The following is an 18,138-nucleotide window of genomic DNA, read 5'->3' on the forward strand; positions in this document are numbered from 1 at the left end:
AGAGGAAACTTCCAAACATATTCGCTCTACTCCAATACATCATAAAATCACGGGCATGCATGCATAGTCGACCAAGCTTAAATCATGCATCATAGTAAAATCCATATTGTGTACCATATATATCAGATCAGAGGAGAGAAAAAAGAGGAGATCCCAAGTAGTAAAAGACACCGGAGATTAATAAGAGGAGGAGCAGACACACCAGACCAAGTTAGCACATAAATGCGTGTGTCGATATACTTAATTACCTCATACTGTAAAACCTCAACCGAAAATAAATTAAAACTTCTTGCTAGATACAAAAGAGAAAATTTGACCAGTGATGACTTTCTTTTTGGGTCAAACGAGCTTTTTTCAGATTTACCAAAATTTTGCAAGACAGAGAAATTAAGGAATTCTAGCGGTCATCATCATCAGAAGAAGAGCCAAATTGAGATCATGGAGTCAAGGAATTGGATTAATTAAGGCGAGATCGAACGTACTTACCACGCGCACACCGATCGACCGGCCGGCCAGATGCTGCATGATTCTCTCAATTGACGATATGATGAGTAGTCGAGCGGTTGCCGATGCAGCATCATCAAGATTCTCATCATGGTTGTACTCCTCGTTAATTAATTACGACTGGAGAACCCGATGTGAATCTTGGTGGTGCTGCACCTGCAAGCGCCGACTGTGCGTGCCGCCTGGTCGGTTGATCTGCTCTTCATATATTTCAGACAGCCATGGCGATATTATACAGGAGGAGTACTATGGGTGTGTGTGTGTGGGTTGGAGAAGAGCAAGGGGATCGATTCCACATCGATCTATGGATGTATGGCTATACAGACTGGAGTATATCAAGAAGACCGGGAGACATAATAATTAAAGACAAGCTCACCTAATTAAACATAGGAGATGCAACGTGAGAGGTGGGGATCGAACATGTACAAGAAACTAAAAGAATCAGCTGCTAGCTTAGCAGCCAGATCGATCTGTCTATCTACCTAACTATCTCCCTCTTGCAGCCGGAGCCAGAGAAGAAGAAGGGCTAATTAAGGATGGAAGGGAGGGGGGGCAAATTCTCAACATACATATGTAGAGTGTTGGATCGAGCAGCTAGATCAAGGAGGGGAGAGGAAGGCAGCTAAATTTCTAGGTAGGTTAAGACCATTGGTTGGCATGGACATACACCTCAACAAAAGCAAAGGGAGCGTGCTACTCTAGCTAGCTATATATATAACAGCAAGGGGCGCGGCCGGGCGCCCTAAGAACAAGAGAGGAGGGGGGAAGCAACACCCAAGAAACCCTAGATAGATAGGTAGCTGGAGAGGAAAGGCTGAACAGTAGTATTGCTAGCTGGCCGGCTGGATCTTGCAGAGGAGTGAGCATAGGTAGAGATCGATCGATGGAGAGAACGAGCAGCAGAGAGTTAATTAAAAGCTTATGACAGCCTGCTTGTATAGTAGATCGAGCTAGGTAGCTGTGTACTAGGTAGAGAGCTAGAGCTTCTGTCAAGCTCTCCCATGGCCGGAGAATGTGAAAGCCTGGCTTATGGAGAAGAAGAGAGAAGGGGGTGGGGGAGCAGTTGGATTGCTGGTTCAGACGAGACCAACGGGGTGCGCGTTAATTGGATTGGTCCGTTAGCTCTAATATACAGTCGTTTTCACAGGGGCACATATGACAGCGCCACCCACAACCACACACACACACACTCTGTCTCTTTCTTCGCTTCTTCTTCCTTAATTAGTCATAGTATAATGGTAATCATAATGACTTCATAGAATATACACCGGAATCTTTACTTTCAAGTCTGCTAGCGAGAGGCATTCACGCATTAATGCGATATCTTTACTCCATTAAAATTAGACTCAGTTGGTGGCGGCGGTCCGTCGCTCCTTGAGACTGCGTGCTTCACTTGTTGGCTTGACTCGAACCAATGAGACAAGAACAAATATGAATTATATGACCTAAGATAGTAGAAATCGGAGATGACGAGACCTTTCTTTTTCAAAAAAACAAAACAAAACAAAAAAGCGACCTGAGATAATAGATGATATTACAACATTCTTTATGATTATGCGGTGTGTTTTTTGGTCCGTAGCAATGCATGGGCATTATGATGGTATATACACATAAATGCTAGAAAAATTGCACTATCCCCTCCTTCTCTCAATACATGCATGGCATATTAGACCTCTCCCGATGCTCCTAACTACATGGCACCGTCTCTTAGCTGTAATTCACTGTTTTTAATTTCTATGTGGCACATATAGTCAATGAGGAGAAAAGGTGAACCGTCTCTTATCTTTACTCCTATAAAAGAGGCAATCGGTGGCGACAATCCGTCACTTGCATGCTCATCACTCTTTTATTGTCAAAAATAAACTCCTCAACTCTTTCTAATGCAAACGTTGAATCTATTGGATGGCGATGCTTGCCATAGTAAAGTTGAGGGAGTAGAAAATGCCGGTAATATATAATAGTGATACTTTAATATAATTTTTGAGGGAGATTTATTAGTCTACTTTATCTATAATGAGTATTTAAATTTGTTTATCTGTAGTGACGCATGGGTATTTAGCTAGTGTTAAATACCGCATCTTCACACAAATCAACACAACTCATTCAATCTCCCTCACAAATCTACTAAATATTAATTATATAACTCCTTCCGTTCGCTTATATATATGGTCCATATTTTTTTTATTCCTGAACATAGTTCATTGTTCTCTTGGCTCTAGCACCTAGCCGGAACTGATTAGACTCATTTACTCTTAAACCAATGTGGGTGGACAGGCACTAGCAATGAGAGCTGTCTTGATTAAAGTGCACAAATCTATATAAATTGTTTTATGGACACTACATACAAACACCAAGAAACACCACACTGGGGAGATTGTGTTTTAAACATTTATATACCATTGACCAAGAGAAAACACATGAGATATAATGAATCGTAGAGTCCTTAATTAGGTTTTGATTAAGAATAAATGCATTAATATGTGATTATGTTATACGAAACCATGATTATCAATAAGCATTTTTAAGAATAATCTAGTGATATAAATTTAATGTCATGAAAACCACATATTGACAAAGTATTATTTTTATCAAAGCATTGCCTGAAATAAACTTAATATTGTCATGTATTGAGAAAAAAAAGAGTACTAAAGAGGCTTAAATAGTGGGACCGTGTGCACTCCAAAAGTCACGGTGTTATTTTTACTGATAGGAAAATTACAGTAACCAAATTTACTTCTACCCCGGCTCCGAGAAGGCTTACTCAACGGGGACAAACCCATCTCGGGCAAAATCAACAAATTATGTCAAACTTCGTTTGTAATTTGGAAAATTTTGGTGACGATGGGTATCAGAGTTACTAGCCCCCCTCAAGATCCTGGCCAATTCGTAAACAAAGTTATAGTACAATACATAATATAATTTTATGAATATGCACTTTGTGTCGACCGTATTCAAATGGATACATATGTAATCCTTTTAACAACACATAATTCATGAAAAAGCTAAAATTATCATACATCATGGCCGTACAGAAATAGTTAGTTGGTAACTAACCATTCCAAAGAAACAGTTAGGTATCTAGCCATCCTCCTAGACACACCCACTATCAACAAGACCTAGGATATCTGTAGCCACTATCATTTTAACTACGAGATCTATGTCGCCCAATTGGTTGTACACTATACGAGTATATGTGCATCAGCTGATGCACCACCTAGGGGATCAAATTGGCATCTAAGATGTTCAACAATCTTAATTAGGAAGAGCTAGCAATAATCGTGGGTGGGGGGATGTTTTGCATGTGCAAGTATCAATTACATGATGGCAATGGCAAAATGTGTGGCAGTCATGAGGACTCACACACACATGAGGGTGACTGGCAATGCACAAGCATGCAGCAGGTCAGTCCGTGTCTAAAGTTAAGGTCCCAGTCATTTCCTCAGTGATGTGTGACATGTATGGGTTTGCGTGCGTGCGCCTCACCTGGGGCTACCACCCCGGAGAGAAATAGTTAATCCAGCTAGATTTTGTTTCCTCCTAATTATCAACTACTAGCTAAGATATATATTACATTATCTCTACATGCATACATGAACCCCACATCCAAATTATTGTATCAAAACATAGAGATTTCCAAGAAGAAGCAGCAGCATCAGCAGCAGGAGGAGGGAGGTTAACAGAAAAAACAATGAAACCGGCCCCTATTATTTCCCTCATGGAAGCAATGATCTAGACATATGGATTTGTTCTTCCTTTACTTTTTTTTTTAAAGGTACAACTAGAGATGAAGGAAAAGGAAAATGAATTGGGCCGGGGTGCGGTGTGCAGGTGCAGGTGCAACAGCAAGGGCAGGCCATTTGCTCTGCAGAGCAGCCTGAGCTGTTTGTTCGGTGGCACTGTACTGCTTGCTGCCATGGCCACCATGCACGGTCCCCTGCTGCCCAGCCCGGAACAACATGCCTAAGTACGGCTACTCCTCTCTACACACCACAAATTATAACAACACCTTAATTCGATCTCCTTCTCCTAAAACAAAACGTATATATAAATACTCCACCACTAATTATCTAATGTCCTTGATTTGTTCCTTCACTCCTAGGTAGGGTCATCCAACCAAGCAACGTGGTGCTCTTACAGATCTAGCTATTCGTGATTAATCAGGTTACATAAGAATTGACTTCTCTAGGACTTCGCAAAAATTACTACTACCTGTAAGATTCAGAAAATTTCATGTGCACGCAGAGAATTTAATTGACAACTTATCCGTGTAATTTTTGTGTAATATTGACTCGTACTCTTCTTCTGCTGGTTAATTGGTAACTACGTACTATACATTTTACTTAAAAATTATTGTCTGCTCGACGGTCACTTGTTTGAGCAAACCGATCGTGGCTCGAATCTCGGAGGACGTGGCATAGCTGGCGTTCACATTATGGGAGCGGTGATTAATTAGTAATCTAAGCAGGATGCTTAGGACTAATTAAAGCCATGCGTGGCCCGGTATGTGTTGAGCACGCTACACAGCTACACCTCCTGGTTTTCTTTGGGTTCAGACCCATGGATCATGCCGACATCTTCACACTCCTCAAGTCAACTTATCTTCTTGCTCTGTCAGTACAACTTAATTGCCGTAGACCATCAAAGCATCAGGAGATAACTACAGTACTAGTTTACAGGTAATCTATAGTTTGCCAATATTCTTCTCACACATCATGTCCTAACATCTTTAACAAGTTAAATGCATCGTCGCTAGTCTGTAAACTTAGTCCAAATCCTTGTTTGGAGCGTCGTGTTTGCCAGCGGGCCCTGTTCCAACAATGTATTTTTGTGAAAACAACCCTCTAAAGCGTAGATAGTTTGCCAAATCAATTTAATTCCTCTCTTTACACCTTCCTATACATGTTTAAGAAAATACCCATCATAAAACACTAGCACCTCCATCATGTACTCGCCGTTGAAGGATGGTGGCGGTGGGTCACGAACATGGGCCGTCACGGGGTCTTGCGAGCAGCGACGACGTTGATGAGGGTTGCTGCTAGTTGTAGATGAGCACAAGATGGGTTTGGGCACCAAGGTTCAAGAACGGTTTGTTTTTTAACCTATAGGAATTTGGCTATTGGGGTGCAGGGGTGGGATTTAAGTGAGGTATGGGGAATTGAGGACCTATTTGACAAATTATAAATATTTTTGAAGGGGTTTTGGAAAAATAAGTTGTTTGAAGAGGGTCTACTGGCAAAAGGTGCACTCGCTCCAAACGAGGATTTGTACTAACCTAGGCCCAAGTGCCAAGTTAGTTGGACCAATTAAAACATTTAAAAGTCGAGTGGACTAACATGAACATCTGTGTCAAGTCTAAGGATTAGCGGCTCTCCTTTTCTTAATTATGAGAAATGGGAGAAATCGTTGCTTTTATCGCGGCCAATTACAATAATTCCCTTTATAAAGGGAACTCTAGTTGCTCATCTGTGGAGATAAATGAACATCCCTCTCTGCTAAAAAGAAAGCCAAAAAGGCATATAATTGATTGATTAAAATTTAAAGAGGCTAGCTAGCTAAGACACACAAAATAGTCTTTCATATATGTTCAATCAGTCTCATTTGCTGATTTGGCAGATAAGTGCAGCCACATGGATGACATCAAAAGTTGATGCTCTCGATGATACAACATTGGACACTAAAGCTAGACTATGTAAAGAGCTGTACGGATCGAATGTGATTTTTATTTGTTGCAGGAATCGATCATGAGTAGACTAGCTCGTTAGTTTATTGATCACGCCCACGACGAAAACTTATAAATCTAGCATCTAGTCTGCCTCCTGTCCCCAAAGATTCCTAGACTCCATCTCAGGTAGGTACGTACTGGTTTGTAGTTAAGGAATACTAAAATAATGTTCCTTGTGAAACTTCTAAATTGATTAATATGCCCAATAATGGAGGCTACAAGCCTACAGTGTTGTATACACAATTCCAAAGTAAGCTAAGAATTGCACTGCAAAAACAACATAGATTCATTTCATCTTTCAAATACTAAAACCCTTGCAAATTTAGGACTATACATTTTCTAGCTAGTTGTTGGCATGTGTCGTATATGGATTAGTGTTCTTCGAGCAATTCAAAGGTGAAACCTAGCTTGGAGTTGAAGGCATATATACATGTGCATGACACATCGCTTTTTCTTTTTGGGAACGGGCAGGAGCACTGCCTTTTCATTTAGAAGAAAGGAAAGTCGTAATTACAGAGGTGTTGTGTTTGACACATCGCTTTGAAGCTGTTATTATTTATAATGTACACATTGGATATGATTTGATTCCAGCTAGCTATATATACATGGGGTACTCTTGTAACTTCATGCACGGATGAATAACTGATAGTGTATATATAGTTACTTAGCCTTGCAAATATTGCACCTACTCTTTATTGTAAAATTATACGAGATTATATTATCCTAATGAAAAGGAAGGGTGAGCTCCACCTGAAAGGTAACCTAGCTTGTAGTCTAATATGTAGATGTTCTTCCAAACATAGTCAAATGTTCGGGGACATCAGATGGACAGGGAATAAAGGTGTTAACTTAGCTTTAGTCAGATGGAAAATTAAGGTGCAAACAGAAAGCAAACTCCATGGCTATATAAAAAAGGCTGGTGTCCCAAAACATGAGTTGAGTAACTAATAGAGTGCAAATTAAAGTGCCAAAGAGAGAGAATGCATAGGTTTAGTTGTACCAAAAGCAACATTTTTCTAGATCAAAGATAAGGGCAAAAATATATGTCAACAGTTCCCCTTTAATTGGTGCTAGCTTGAGAGCAGATATATATATATATAGGAAACCTTAAAAGTTGCAAATGTTTAAGGTCGTTCCTGGATTCGATGGACTTGATCCTAAAAATAAGAACTACTCCGTACTAGGTAACCAATCAACTTATCCTTGGTTCCTACACCCACCGGGAATCACCACTAGCTCATGTATATACAAAGAATTGTTGATTGCAATGAAACAAAGGACAGTAGTACGAGGAGAAAGAAGGAAAGGCAGCAGCCAGCAGCAGTACACATGCATGATTGCACTGCACCTCTCTACTTCTCTCTAGCTACCTCACAAAAAGAGTAAAAACGAGGAGGTCGTTGCAGCATAGGACGATAGAGCGCTCCACCCGTGGCTAAATAAGAGGATCTCGAGCTCCGGAGACTTTTTTTAATCGAAACATTAATTAGTTATCTTACTTAGAATTTGTGACCGGGCGGAAATTTGTAGATCCAGTCGTACGAGATAACAGAGGACAGCAGCACGTGGGGTGACGTGTTACTGCATATATATAGTTCCATGTGAGTCACGGATCTGTGTGTACTAAATAGCGGAGGACGGTAACCCGTGGAAAGGTCGACACATAGCCATATGAATTGACGTGGGTTGAAACAAAATCACGTATGCAATCAAACATCATTTTCGATGGGATGCTTTGCCAGCTGGATACCCGAGGTTTTGAACATTAACGGCCCGTCATCATGCAGGGACAACGTCCCTCCGTTTTAAAAGTTTCATATGCCTGCAGTGTATGCATCCATTGCTTGCAGTTTAACTCTCTCTCTCTTTCCATCGAAGTTTGATTACACAGGCAATACCAGGGGCGCCGCCCTGCAACCGGTTTTCGTCTCATACGTCACGACCCACGACTATATAAGATGCATGTTTTTCTAAGACAACATGATGCATACGCAACAACCATCGGTCACTAAGCAGCCCCACGCAGGTTGACGGAATTTAGAAGAGGCCTTTCAGGACATGCCCCGTGTGTTGCTAAGTATTATCCCCTTGTGAGAAAACCAATGCACGAGGTTGTTGTTTTAGCTACCAAATCAGATCGCTGATTTAGTTTGTTGTTGTCGACAAAACCCAGTCGAGCTATCTCATCGGAAGAAAGAAGACAGGGGAGAGGGAGGGAGGGGTTGAAAAACCTGCATGACAAGGAGGGGAGTCGGAGGAAGAGAAGGGGAAAAGTGGGGCGTGAAGGTGGATGGTGGGTGGGGGTGGGCCCTGGTGCCCGCGTTGTGGGCAACAACCTAGTACCCGATCCAATTGAGCCCAGCGCAGGTGGGGGCCCACCACTCACGAGCCGGACTAGTCTTCAACAAACCTGCTCTCTCTCCCCACCCGGCCCCACGTCCCAGTCACCTTCTTCATCCATCCCTTCTCTTGCTCCGCTGGGTACATGCCATGCCTGTATGGAGCCTTCTCTCTTCGCGCGAGAAATGGCCGGCGTGCGTGCGTACGTACAGTGTACTGCCACGAGCACCAAAATGAACGAATGGATGCAGGATTGATTGAATGCGGGATACAAGATGGGATCTGGTGGTGTCGTACTGGGGTTATCATTTTGAGGGAGGCGGCGTGGTGCTCCATTTGGTGCAGCCCAGGGGAAACCCACTGTTCAGTGTCCTGGATCCATCCATGCCACTGCCCCCGGCCACACGCATCTTTGGTTTCGTATTTATTTTGCCATGCGTCGACCGATGATTATTGTACCGCGGGTGTACGGTCCATCGACCAATCGTAACTCGTAATTAATCTCCAGGTACGTACAATGTCATGTCATGCCGGGTCTGCCACGCATGATATAAACTTCCTTCCTCTAAAAATTATACCGTTTCAGAAGGAGAACACCCAGTCTCCGCATCGATCCAACACAGTTCAGCAACCGCAAAGTGAACAACCGTGTTATGCTAAAAGAAATATCTTGACCTGTTTTGAAAAAATAGACATGGAAACAGATAAAAGTTGATTAGCCAAATAATAATATAAAAAAAATCTAATGTATGAAACAGGATTATACAAGAATCCGACATAATACCAAACCAAACTCCGTTGATCTGAGACGTAGAAAGACAATTACTCCAGTAGTTTTCGTGGATCGATCTTTCCTTTTTGATTCAAAAGGGTCTTTAGTTCCCAAGAAAGTTTCCATTGACTAAATGAATACTGGCATATAAAAAACTTTGGCAAGAGTTGTTCAATCCAACTTATTTTTTACGTGCCTTGCTCTAGTTAGCCATGCCAAGTCGTAGTTTAGTGTAGTCCATAATGATGCTAAAGTACTACCACTAGCTTCTCCAACCAATATGCAATGACTGCCTAGTCAAGACAGCTTAATTATGATGCACCCACCAATGCACACGTCAACATAATAAATATACGGTAGTATTATAAAAAGCATTATTTTTATTTTTATTTATCGTAATTTCACTTTCATTTATCATGGAAATAATATGATTTGGTTTTTTCATGGAAATAATTCGTTCCGTAGGGCTACATCCATCACGGGATTATGGCCTACCGTAAAGCCCATGACTAGTGGTTGATACTGAAGCCCATTAGTAGTTCATACTGGAGCCCAGGCCCAACGAAGTGTGAAGAAGGGAAGGGCCTTGGCGGAAGCTCGGGAAGGGGCCCCGAGAAGGAAGGGGACGACGACGGACGAGCGACCTCGCCGGCCGGAGATGGCGCGCAGGAGGGGCGTCGCGGCGGCGGCGGCCTCGCCGGCCGTTCTGGCGGCGGTATCCGCGATGGGTCTGGGGTACTACTCCACGGTGTTCGTCTTCCTGGACCACTGGCTCGGCCTCGGCACGACGGCCGGCGCCGCCCACGCGGCGGCTTTCTCCCTCGTCGTCGCCGCCTGCTTCTTCTCCTTCCTCTGCGCCGCGGCCGCGGACCCAGGCTCCGTGCCCGCCGCCTTCTCCCCCGACGCCGAGGACCCGCAGGTACAGGTCCCAGATCTCTCGCCCCTTCTCCTGGGTCCTGTTCCACTCCCTTGCATCTCCAAGCGTAAACTGAGGTCAAATTTCCATGTTTGATTCGATCTTACACGGTCCACGTATCACTGCAATGTGAATCTGTTGCGTTTGTCTTGATTTCGTCTCGTCGTTCACTAGTAATTGTTGGGTTGCCACAAGGCCCGCAACTTTAAATCTAGGAGCATAAAAAAAATTATTGGAGAGTTCCCTCATAAAGCTCATGATTTGGTGGCAACAGGGGCTGAAATCAAGGTACTGCGACAAGTGTTGCATGCACAAGCCTGTTCGAACCCACCATTGTAAGGCCTGCAAAAGGTGTGTTCTGAAAATGGTAGGTATGGTTATCTATGTTTGTAGTGATTCTGTTAATTGCTAAATGAAGCTGTGTTAAAAAAAATGTTTGGTTATGGTTTCAATTGCAGGATCACCATTGTGTCTGGATTAACAACTGTGTGGGCTATGCAAACTACAAACCCTTCATCATCTGCATCCTGAATGCAACTATAGGGTCTCTTTATGCATCGGTAAGCTTCTATGTGTACCAATGTTGGGACATTTTACAAAGCATTTATTAATCGCGTAAAAATATGTTGCAGGTGATATTTCTATGTGATCTCTTCCAAACAGAGCATGACTTTGGTATTCTTTATGTGAAGGCCATCCACGTAAGGAATTGTCCATTGTTTTGAATTAGATGTTCACTATACACAGAAAGCAATCTCTTTCCTGTTGTATAGAATATTAGTTATACTTACTCCTAGCTGATTTACCATTCTATTATGGATTGCCATGCTATTTGTTTTTTCAGTTTACATCGATATCGGCACTAGTATGCTTAATGCCAGAAATATTATACTTCATACCTTTTTGTCATGAAGCTCAAAGGACATTTCTGTCCAGTTATATTCTACGATAATACAGTAGCCAAACCCAAGGGTTGATTGTGGTGTCAGCAGGACATGGACCATCACATCAGTCTTGTACTGGAGGTTATTGGTGCATGTAGATGTACTTTGACCTGCCCGTACAAAGGGAAATGATTATATACTCCTTTGCTATAACACTTGAGAGAGTGGATATTTTTCTGTCACCGGTCTTGCAAGTTGCGAGTTTGTCATGGATTTTAACTCAACTGAAACTGATCGGTAACTTCAGAAGCCAGAAAAGGAAAACTCTGGTGGTAACTTAGTTGCAGGATGGATAACTTGCAGAAGAGCCTTTTAGGCTTGTAGAAATCATGTGATAATAATGAAAATTAATGGTCTGCTGCTTTTCTTCTATCCTGGTTTAGCAAAAGCAGGATGGCCACTGGCATAAATATGCTAGTTACAATTGATGTTCATTGTGATGGTAATTTTTTGTATGATTCTTTAACTGAGCTGTAACATTGTCTGGTGTTGTAACAAAAATGCAGATCTTGGCCGGTGTTATCTTATTCTCCTTGTGCTTGATAATAGGTTCTCTATTATGCTGGCACATCTATCTTATATGTCATAACATGACTACCATAGAGGTAAGTTGCTGGTTTTGGATTCCAGACTTGTACCTCATAGTTACTTGGTGGGTGTACACCGTGTTTGATTTTTTTATGACGGCCTTTACATCAGTACCGAGAAGCATTTAGAGCGAAGTGGCTCGCGGAGAAGAGTGGACAGAAGTATCGCCACCGGTTTGATCAAGGCACAATGAAGAATATTCAAATGGTACTGCTTCAATATATAAAAACGTGTGACATTCATGACTTCAGTGTCCAAGCATTCGAATTTGGTGTTGAAAATTTATCAATGTTACATACTTCAATCTCATCACCTGTTTTCTTTTGGTGCTTCAGTTAGCTGAACCTTTGATTCATTTGTGCAGATCATGGGTCCAAACATTCTCTGCTGGCTTTGTCCCACTGCAACAGGACACCTAAAGGACGGCACCGAGTTCCAAAACACGAACAACTGATCAAGATGAAGAACAGCATTGCCACATATACACAATATGCAGATGTACAATTTTATTTGGTGACCAAATTGATCACTTATGAGTTGTGACATTGGCTTGTTATCACTAGGCAGATGTAGAGAGCTTGGAAACTGTCCACGATATTGTAACAGCATGTAAAGTTCAACTTTATACACGTGTGTAGAGTGGCTTGAGTTTAAGCATTCTTTTATGTGTTCATATTTATACAGAATTGTTCGATTGCAAATGTAACCAGAATGTGTATATCACAAATTGGCCTTTGAAATGGCACATCATGGGTATGGAAATGTCAAAGCTTTGTTTGATATTCTTCATTGTTTAAATTCTGAACCCATCTGCAGTACATGTCACGGCCAAAATCAAAAGGCATACGAAGCCTAAAAAATGACAATCAAACTTTGTCTATTATCTAAGTACCATTACATCACAACATCTATTATTTGTTTTCTTGGCTTGTGCAGTTCCAAATCTTGTACTGCCAGGGAACCAGGGAGGCTACCATTAGACGTCAAATATATTTTCACTTTGTTTACATTTTAGTTTTTATCTCACATTTCCAGGTCGTTGACCATGGTAACAGGAATGGCTTTCTTGTGTTACAGATGGAACAAGGGAGTTTCTAAGATGAAAATTTAACTATCAATTTCCTTGTGATTTCTGTGATGAACAAGTCTTTAAATTCTTGTGATTACCGCTTTGCTCTAGCTCATCTTTGTACAAATTTCTGGTAGCCAAAAGGCTGGCTAAGATAAAGATATATTGATACATCAGAAACAATACTTCCATACATTGTGAACAAAGATTCAGATATTAAGCATGGATTGTCTAAAACAACATTCACACATTACGCATGGCACACCTGTGAGTAGGATCTCAGGCATCTTGAGGATAGCAAATGAGATAGCTCCAATACAAATGCTGAACATTGCCCAGAGATCTACAACATGGCACCTTACAATTTGCCCTCCAAAGCTGAAATTTCCATCTGGTTTCATTTGAACGCACCATAGTCCATAAGAAAAGATCAAAGGTGTGTTTGGTTTGAGCCCACACTTGCCCTACCAAAATTTGGCAAGCCAAATAATTGGTTGTAGTTTTGGTTGCCCTTGAATTGGCCAACTTTTGCCAAAATATTGAACTAGAGTTGGCTAAAGAAAGTTGGCTTGCCAAATAGTTGGCAATGATCCAAACAACCACCAAATTTTGGTCGATGACCAAAAATTTGGCATGGCACACATTGGAAGCAAACCAAACACACCCCAACTCTGCTCAATATACATAGAATCAATAAAATTCTGCTCCACTACATTAGATCGCTATTCAGAATCTGCATATACTTAATGCAATTTCAGACTACATAGAATGGCAACAAGACGATATCAATCAGACACATGTATTCAAATACTAGCGGCAACGAAAGAGAACAGGAAGACATAAGATAAGAGGCTACAAGAAATAAAAAGATTCCTGCCAGAGAAACTGAGCTAAACTGCTGAAATTTCAAGCCCCTGGTGAACTCAGCAGTAACTCTGGAATCTGCAACGCTGCACCATGGTTATTATCTCCAGCCTGAGCATGCATAACTTACATCAGAATAAAGAACATAAATGAGCAGAACATAGACAAATACTGCAAGAGTATGCACCTGCACAGATTGTCCTTCACCTTGCTGGCGTTCCAGCTGAAATCGCAGTTATGCTGACCTGAACGGAGATACCATGTTATTGACATGTGCAGTGCCATGTAAATAGCAGGGTAGATTCCAGTGACCTTTTACATGGTTCACATGATCAAAGTAATAGTTACTGTAATCTATCAGGTGGGAACAACAGGTGTGTTTGGATTATTACAAAACAGGTATTGTCAGGTACATGTCATTTTGCCACATTATCTCTAGTGAGCACTCTATTATGGCAAAGTAACCACAGAAAAACATGCACTCTAGGGGGAATGGTTAACTGCCACAGTGCAGGGATGTAGACTTGGTAATCCCACGAAAATTGAAAATCCTTTAAGAGAATGAACCTCATACAGACCGGAATTATGAAGGCGCCAGATTAAGGAATCTGCCACTTCAGTCAAAGAGATAGCAACAGGAATCTGTTGCAGCTCTCTCTATTGTTCCATCAGTTTTCTATCAAAATTCCTCCTAAAGGTCAACAAGTCTTTCCATCCCAGATTTCAAATATTGTCTTATGTTGCTCATTGCAGATAACATAAACTTCCCAGAACATAACTGCCAGGTAGACATTTCCAAGCCACAAGTCCTACCAAAACTCTAATTGATCGACCATTACCTACTTCCAATGGTAGCCAAGTTTGGCAGCCTTACTAGCCCACATGATATTCTTTTCAGAACAGTAAAAGAGGTTTGGGTTGCTAGTATCATACTTGTAATCAGTGATCTGTTTCCAAAGCTTATGATTATCTAACTTATACTCCTCCGTTTCATAATATAAGGCAAGCACGCATTTCAAGATTTTGTTTTGACCACCAATTAGACCAGCAAAATGTGAATTATGTATTATAAAAATTATACCGTCGGAAACTTCTTTCAGATATGAATCTAGTGGTATAATTTGTATAACACATCATTCACATTTTGTTAGTCTAATTGATGGTCAAAGTTGGACCTCGAAATGCGTGGGCGCCTTATATTATGGAACGGAGGGAGTATCTCCTAATCCAGGAGTCTAGCAGGCAAAGGTTCGGTTCCCTTAAGTTGGGTATCCCCAACCCATTGTATTCTTTTTTCATACTAACCAGACCCCAAAGATGATACTTCTTATGACCCTCATAATTATCACAAAGAGGCAGGTATATAGGAATGCTAGCTAAGCACTCGGTTTGATATTCATATTCCATACATTTTTTGTTGGTCCTTCAAGACCAATGTCAAGTAGAGGAGACATAGTGCAGTATATGTTGCTCATGCTTTACCTGCAAACAGGCGAGCAGAACGACTACTTGTAGGCTTGTAGCTGACATCAGCTTAAGACAACCCATATCCGTTTACCCCAGAGTCAGATTGCAAGTGATATTGTTTGAGCATGGCATTGCCAGTGTACTGTATCCATCGTCCTTATGTTTTGTGCTCCATTCACCAGAAATCACCACAGGAGCAGGCCCCAGCATTGAAGTGGTGGAACCTGCTGCAGTCTCGCATGATGATCTCCCTATCCTCAATCAATGAAACCATCTTCATTACCATATGGCAGTCCCCACACACCCGCAGATTTTTGACAATCTGAAGGGGTGTCCTTGGTGGTGTAGCTATCAGGCCAAAGGCAAGAGCTAGACGCTCACTGTGCATAACCAACATGGTTTCCTTCTGCTCTTCTGCTATGTCATGAAGCACAACGCTAGTGTTAGGACAATAACCTTCTTGTTTCAACCTGGTTGTCATTGCCTTGAGCTTTGCATATATCTGCTCAGACAAAGGATGTGATTTGTCACAGGCTATAAAGGAATGGACTTTGTTCTTGATCTGAATCCAGCTGCATCCAGCTTCTTTCTTCACCTTTTTAGAATCCATGAGCTTCCTCACTTCATCCCTCTCTTTCCACCTCCCTGCAGCCGCATAAATATTGGAGAGCAGCACATATGTAGCTGAATCATCCGGCTCAAGTAATAGAAGCTTCTGTGCAGCAAGCTTCCCAAGCTCAACATTCTTGTGAACTCTGCAAGCACCTAGCAATGTGCGCCATACCATTGCACCTGCTGGGAATGGCATGCCTTCTATAAGGTTCATTGTTTCGTCTAGCTTACCAGCACGGCTATAGAGATCCACCATGCACGAATAATGCTCCATGGTGGGACTGATATTATGGTCCATGACCATAGAATCAAAGTACTGCTGGCCTTCTTTTACAAGGCCAGCATGGGTGCATCCTACAATAACTGCGAGGAATGTGGCACCATCCATCTCGATGCCCACAGTTTCCATCTGTCGAAATGTATCAAGGGCCTCCTTACTATAACCGTGCTGCGCATACCCTGATATCATCGAGTTCCATGACACCAAGTCTCTATCTGTTTGCCTCTCAAAGACAATTCGAGCACTGTCAATGCTGCCTTTTCTTGCATACATGGTGACAAGCGCACTGCCTACACAGATTGCATCCTGGTATCTGTACTTAATCGAAATAGCGTGGAACTGCCTACCCTGGTCAATCCCAGCGGTTGGACTAGCACAGGCATCGATGGCACTAGAGATAGTGAACTCATTTGGCTTCATGCCTTGCATGGACATCTTGATGAAAACATTTGTGGCACCATCGCAGTCGCCAGCTTGGGAATAGCAAGACAACATTGCAGACCATGCAACAACATCCTTGTGGTCAATCATTTTAAATATAGAGAGGGCTTCTTCAGTGTTGCCAAGCTTTGAGTACGAGGCAAGAAGTGCAGTTCCAACAGATGGTGCATGCTGGTAGTTGGTCTTGATAATCTGGGCATGAATTTGGGGCAGCAAGATGGGTATTGATGCTGTGAGCACTGTCGAGTAGGTGAACTCATTTGGCTTGACATTGTCTTCCCTCATCCGGCTAAAAAGAGCAGCAGCAAGAGGAATATCAGCATTCTGAATGCACCCACCTATCATAGCAGTCCATGAAACGACATTCTGAGATCCTGGCATCAGTAAAAATATGTTGAAGGCATCATCCAGTTCACCACATTTGCTGTAGGCATCCATAATGGCTGTCATTACATTGCCATCTGAATGGAACCCGTGTTTTAACACACAGCTGTGGAGCTGCCGTGCCAGGGCCAGCTGTTTGAGGTTAGCACATAACTTGATCACCGTGGAGTAGGTCGACTGTGACAGCTTCGCCATACTTGCTCGTGAGTCATGGAACAGCTGCAGGGCTTCCAGTTGATGCTCATTCAACAAAAGTCCTGCCATCAACGTGTTCCATGACACCATGTCCCTGGTCTCCATCTGACGAAACACAGCCTTGGCTTCTTCAACCAACCCACACTTGGAGTACATGTTGATCAGAGAATTACAGACAAACACAGTCGAGCGGCATCCAAACTTAACCGACTGAGCATGCACACGCCGTCCAAGATCGACCGCGCCCTGGCTCGCCACCGCAGAGAGAACACTCGTGAACGTGAACGGATTCGGCCATACCCCCTCGGCGCGCATCCTAAAGAAGAGCGCCATGACATCCGAACACGCCCGGCCCTGGACATACCCTGTAAGCAGCGAAGTCCACGTGACGACATTCCTCTTGGGCATCCCCTCGAACACCACCCTCCCGTCCTCAACGCCGCCGCACTTCATGTACATGTCGACGAGCGCCGTGCCGACGCCGACCTCCGCCCGATCGAACCCGCACTTGACGCACAAACAATGCAGCTGCTCCCCGGAAACCCTGTCCGGGATCAACCCGCACACCTTGAGAACGCGGGACACCGCGGCGCCTTGGACGCGCCCGCACCGGTGCACATCCACGAAATGGTCCAGCGCCTCCCCGCGTCCCTTCCCGCGTCGCCCGTAGTCGACGATGGCGACGGGGTTGGAGCTCGATCCCGCTGCGGCGTCCCGGCTGGGCATTCCGTCGAGCGCCTGGCGCGCGCCGGGAGCGTTGCAGGTGTCGGCGCAGTCATCCTCCAGCCGAGCCGCCGAGGCGAGCGCGGATAACGGCTTCAGCGACCCAAAGACTGCCGCCGCGTGCTTGCCCCGGAGGAGAACTGGGAGCGAACTCCTCAGTGCCATGCCACCACTACTTTGCTCCCCTCGCTAGGCGCGCCGCAGCGGTTACTTGGGGATGGCCGAGAGTTCTTACATTTCTTTTCCTTTTTGGCACCAGGGTGGCCCAGTGAGTCAGTGAGGCGGAACTAGTCCAGTCAGTTTGGAGTTTGACCTTG

The 18,138-nt window shown here is 43.2% G+C and overlaps 2 protein-coding genes and 1 non-coding gene across 3 annotated transcripts; 1 reads left to right on the top strand and 2 right to left on the bottom strand.

The window, feature by feature from the left end:
* Positions 1–535: 535 nt before the first annotated feature.
* On the bottom strand, positions 536–688 carry MIR172A (microRNA MIR172a). The gene has a single exon (NR_126885.1). It is a non-coding gene; the product is annotated as a microRNA MIR172a (primary transcript).
* A 9,230-nt stretch (positions 689–9,918) lies between these two features.
* LOC100836559 (probable protein S-acyltransferase 15) lies at positions 9,919–12,568 on the top strand. The gene is made up of 7 exons (XM_010237673.3): positions 9,919–10,257; positions 10,529–10,621; positions 10,713–10,814; positions 10,887–10,955; positions 11,705–11,803; positions 11,898–11,993; positions 12,151–12,568. The coding sequence occupies exons 1-7, from the start codon at positions 9,997–9,999 to the stop codon at positions 12,238–12,240; spliced, it is 810 nt and encodes a 269-aa protein (XP_010235975.1). The 5' UTR covers positions 9,919–9,996; the 3' UTR covers positions 12,241–12,568.
* Positions 12,569–13,525: 957 nt separating this feature from the next.
* LOC100846118 (pentatricopeptide repeat-containing protein At2g27610) lies at positions 13,526–18,114 on the bottom strand. Its single transcript, XM_010238569.3, has 3 exons — positions 15,202–18,114; positions 13,907–13,964; positions 13,526–13,830 (listed from the first exon to the last, which is right to left on the bottom strand). The coding sequence occupies exon 1, from the start codon at positions 17,984–17,986 to the stop codon at positions 15,362–15,364; it is 2,625 nt and encodes an 874-aa protein (XP_010236871.1). The 5' UTR covers positions 17,987–18,114; the 3' UTR covers positions 13,526–13,830; positions 13,907–13,964; positions 15,202–15,361.
* Positions 18,115–18,138: the final 24 nt, after the last annotated feature.

The sequence above is a fragment of the Brachypodium distachyon genome, chromosome 3, assembly GCF_000005505.3.
Source record: "Brachypodium distachyon strain Bd21 chromosome 3, Brachypodium_distachyon_v3.0, whole genome shotgun sequence".
NCBI lineage: Eukaryota > Viridiplantae > Streptophyta > Magnoliopsida > Poales > Poaceae > Brachypodium > Brachypodium distachyon.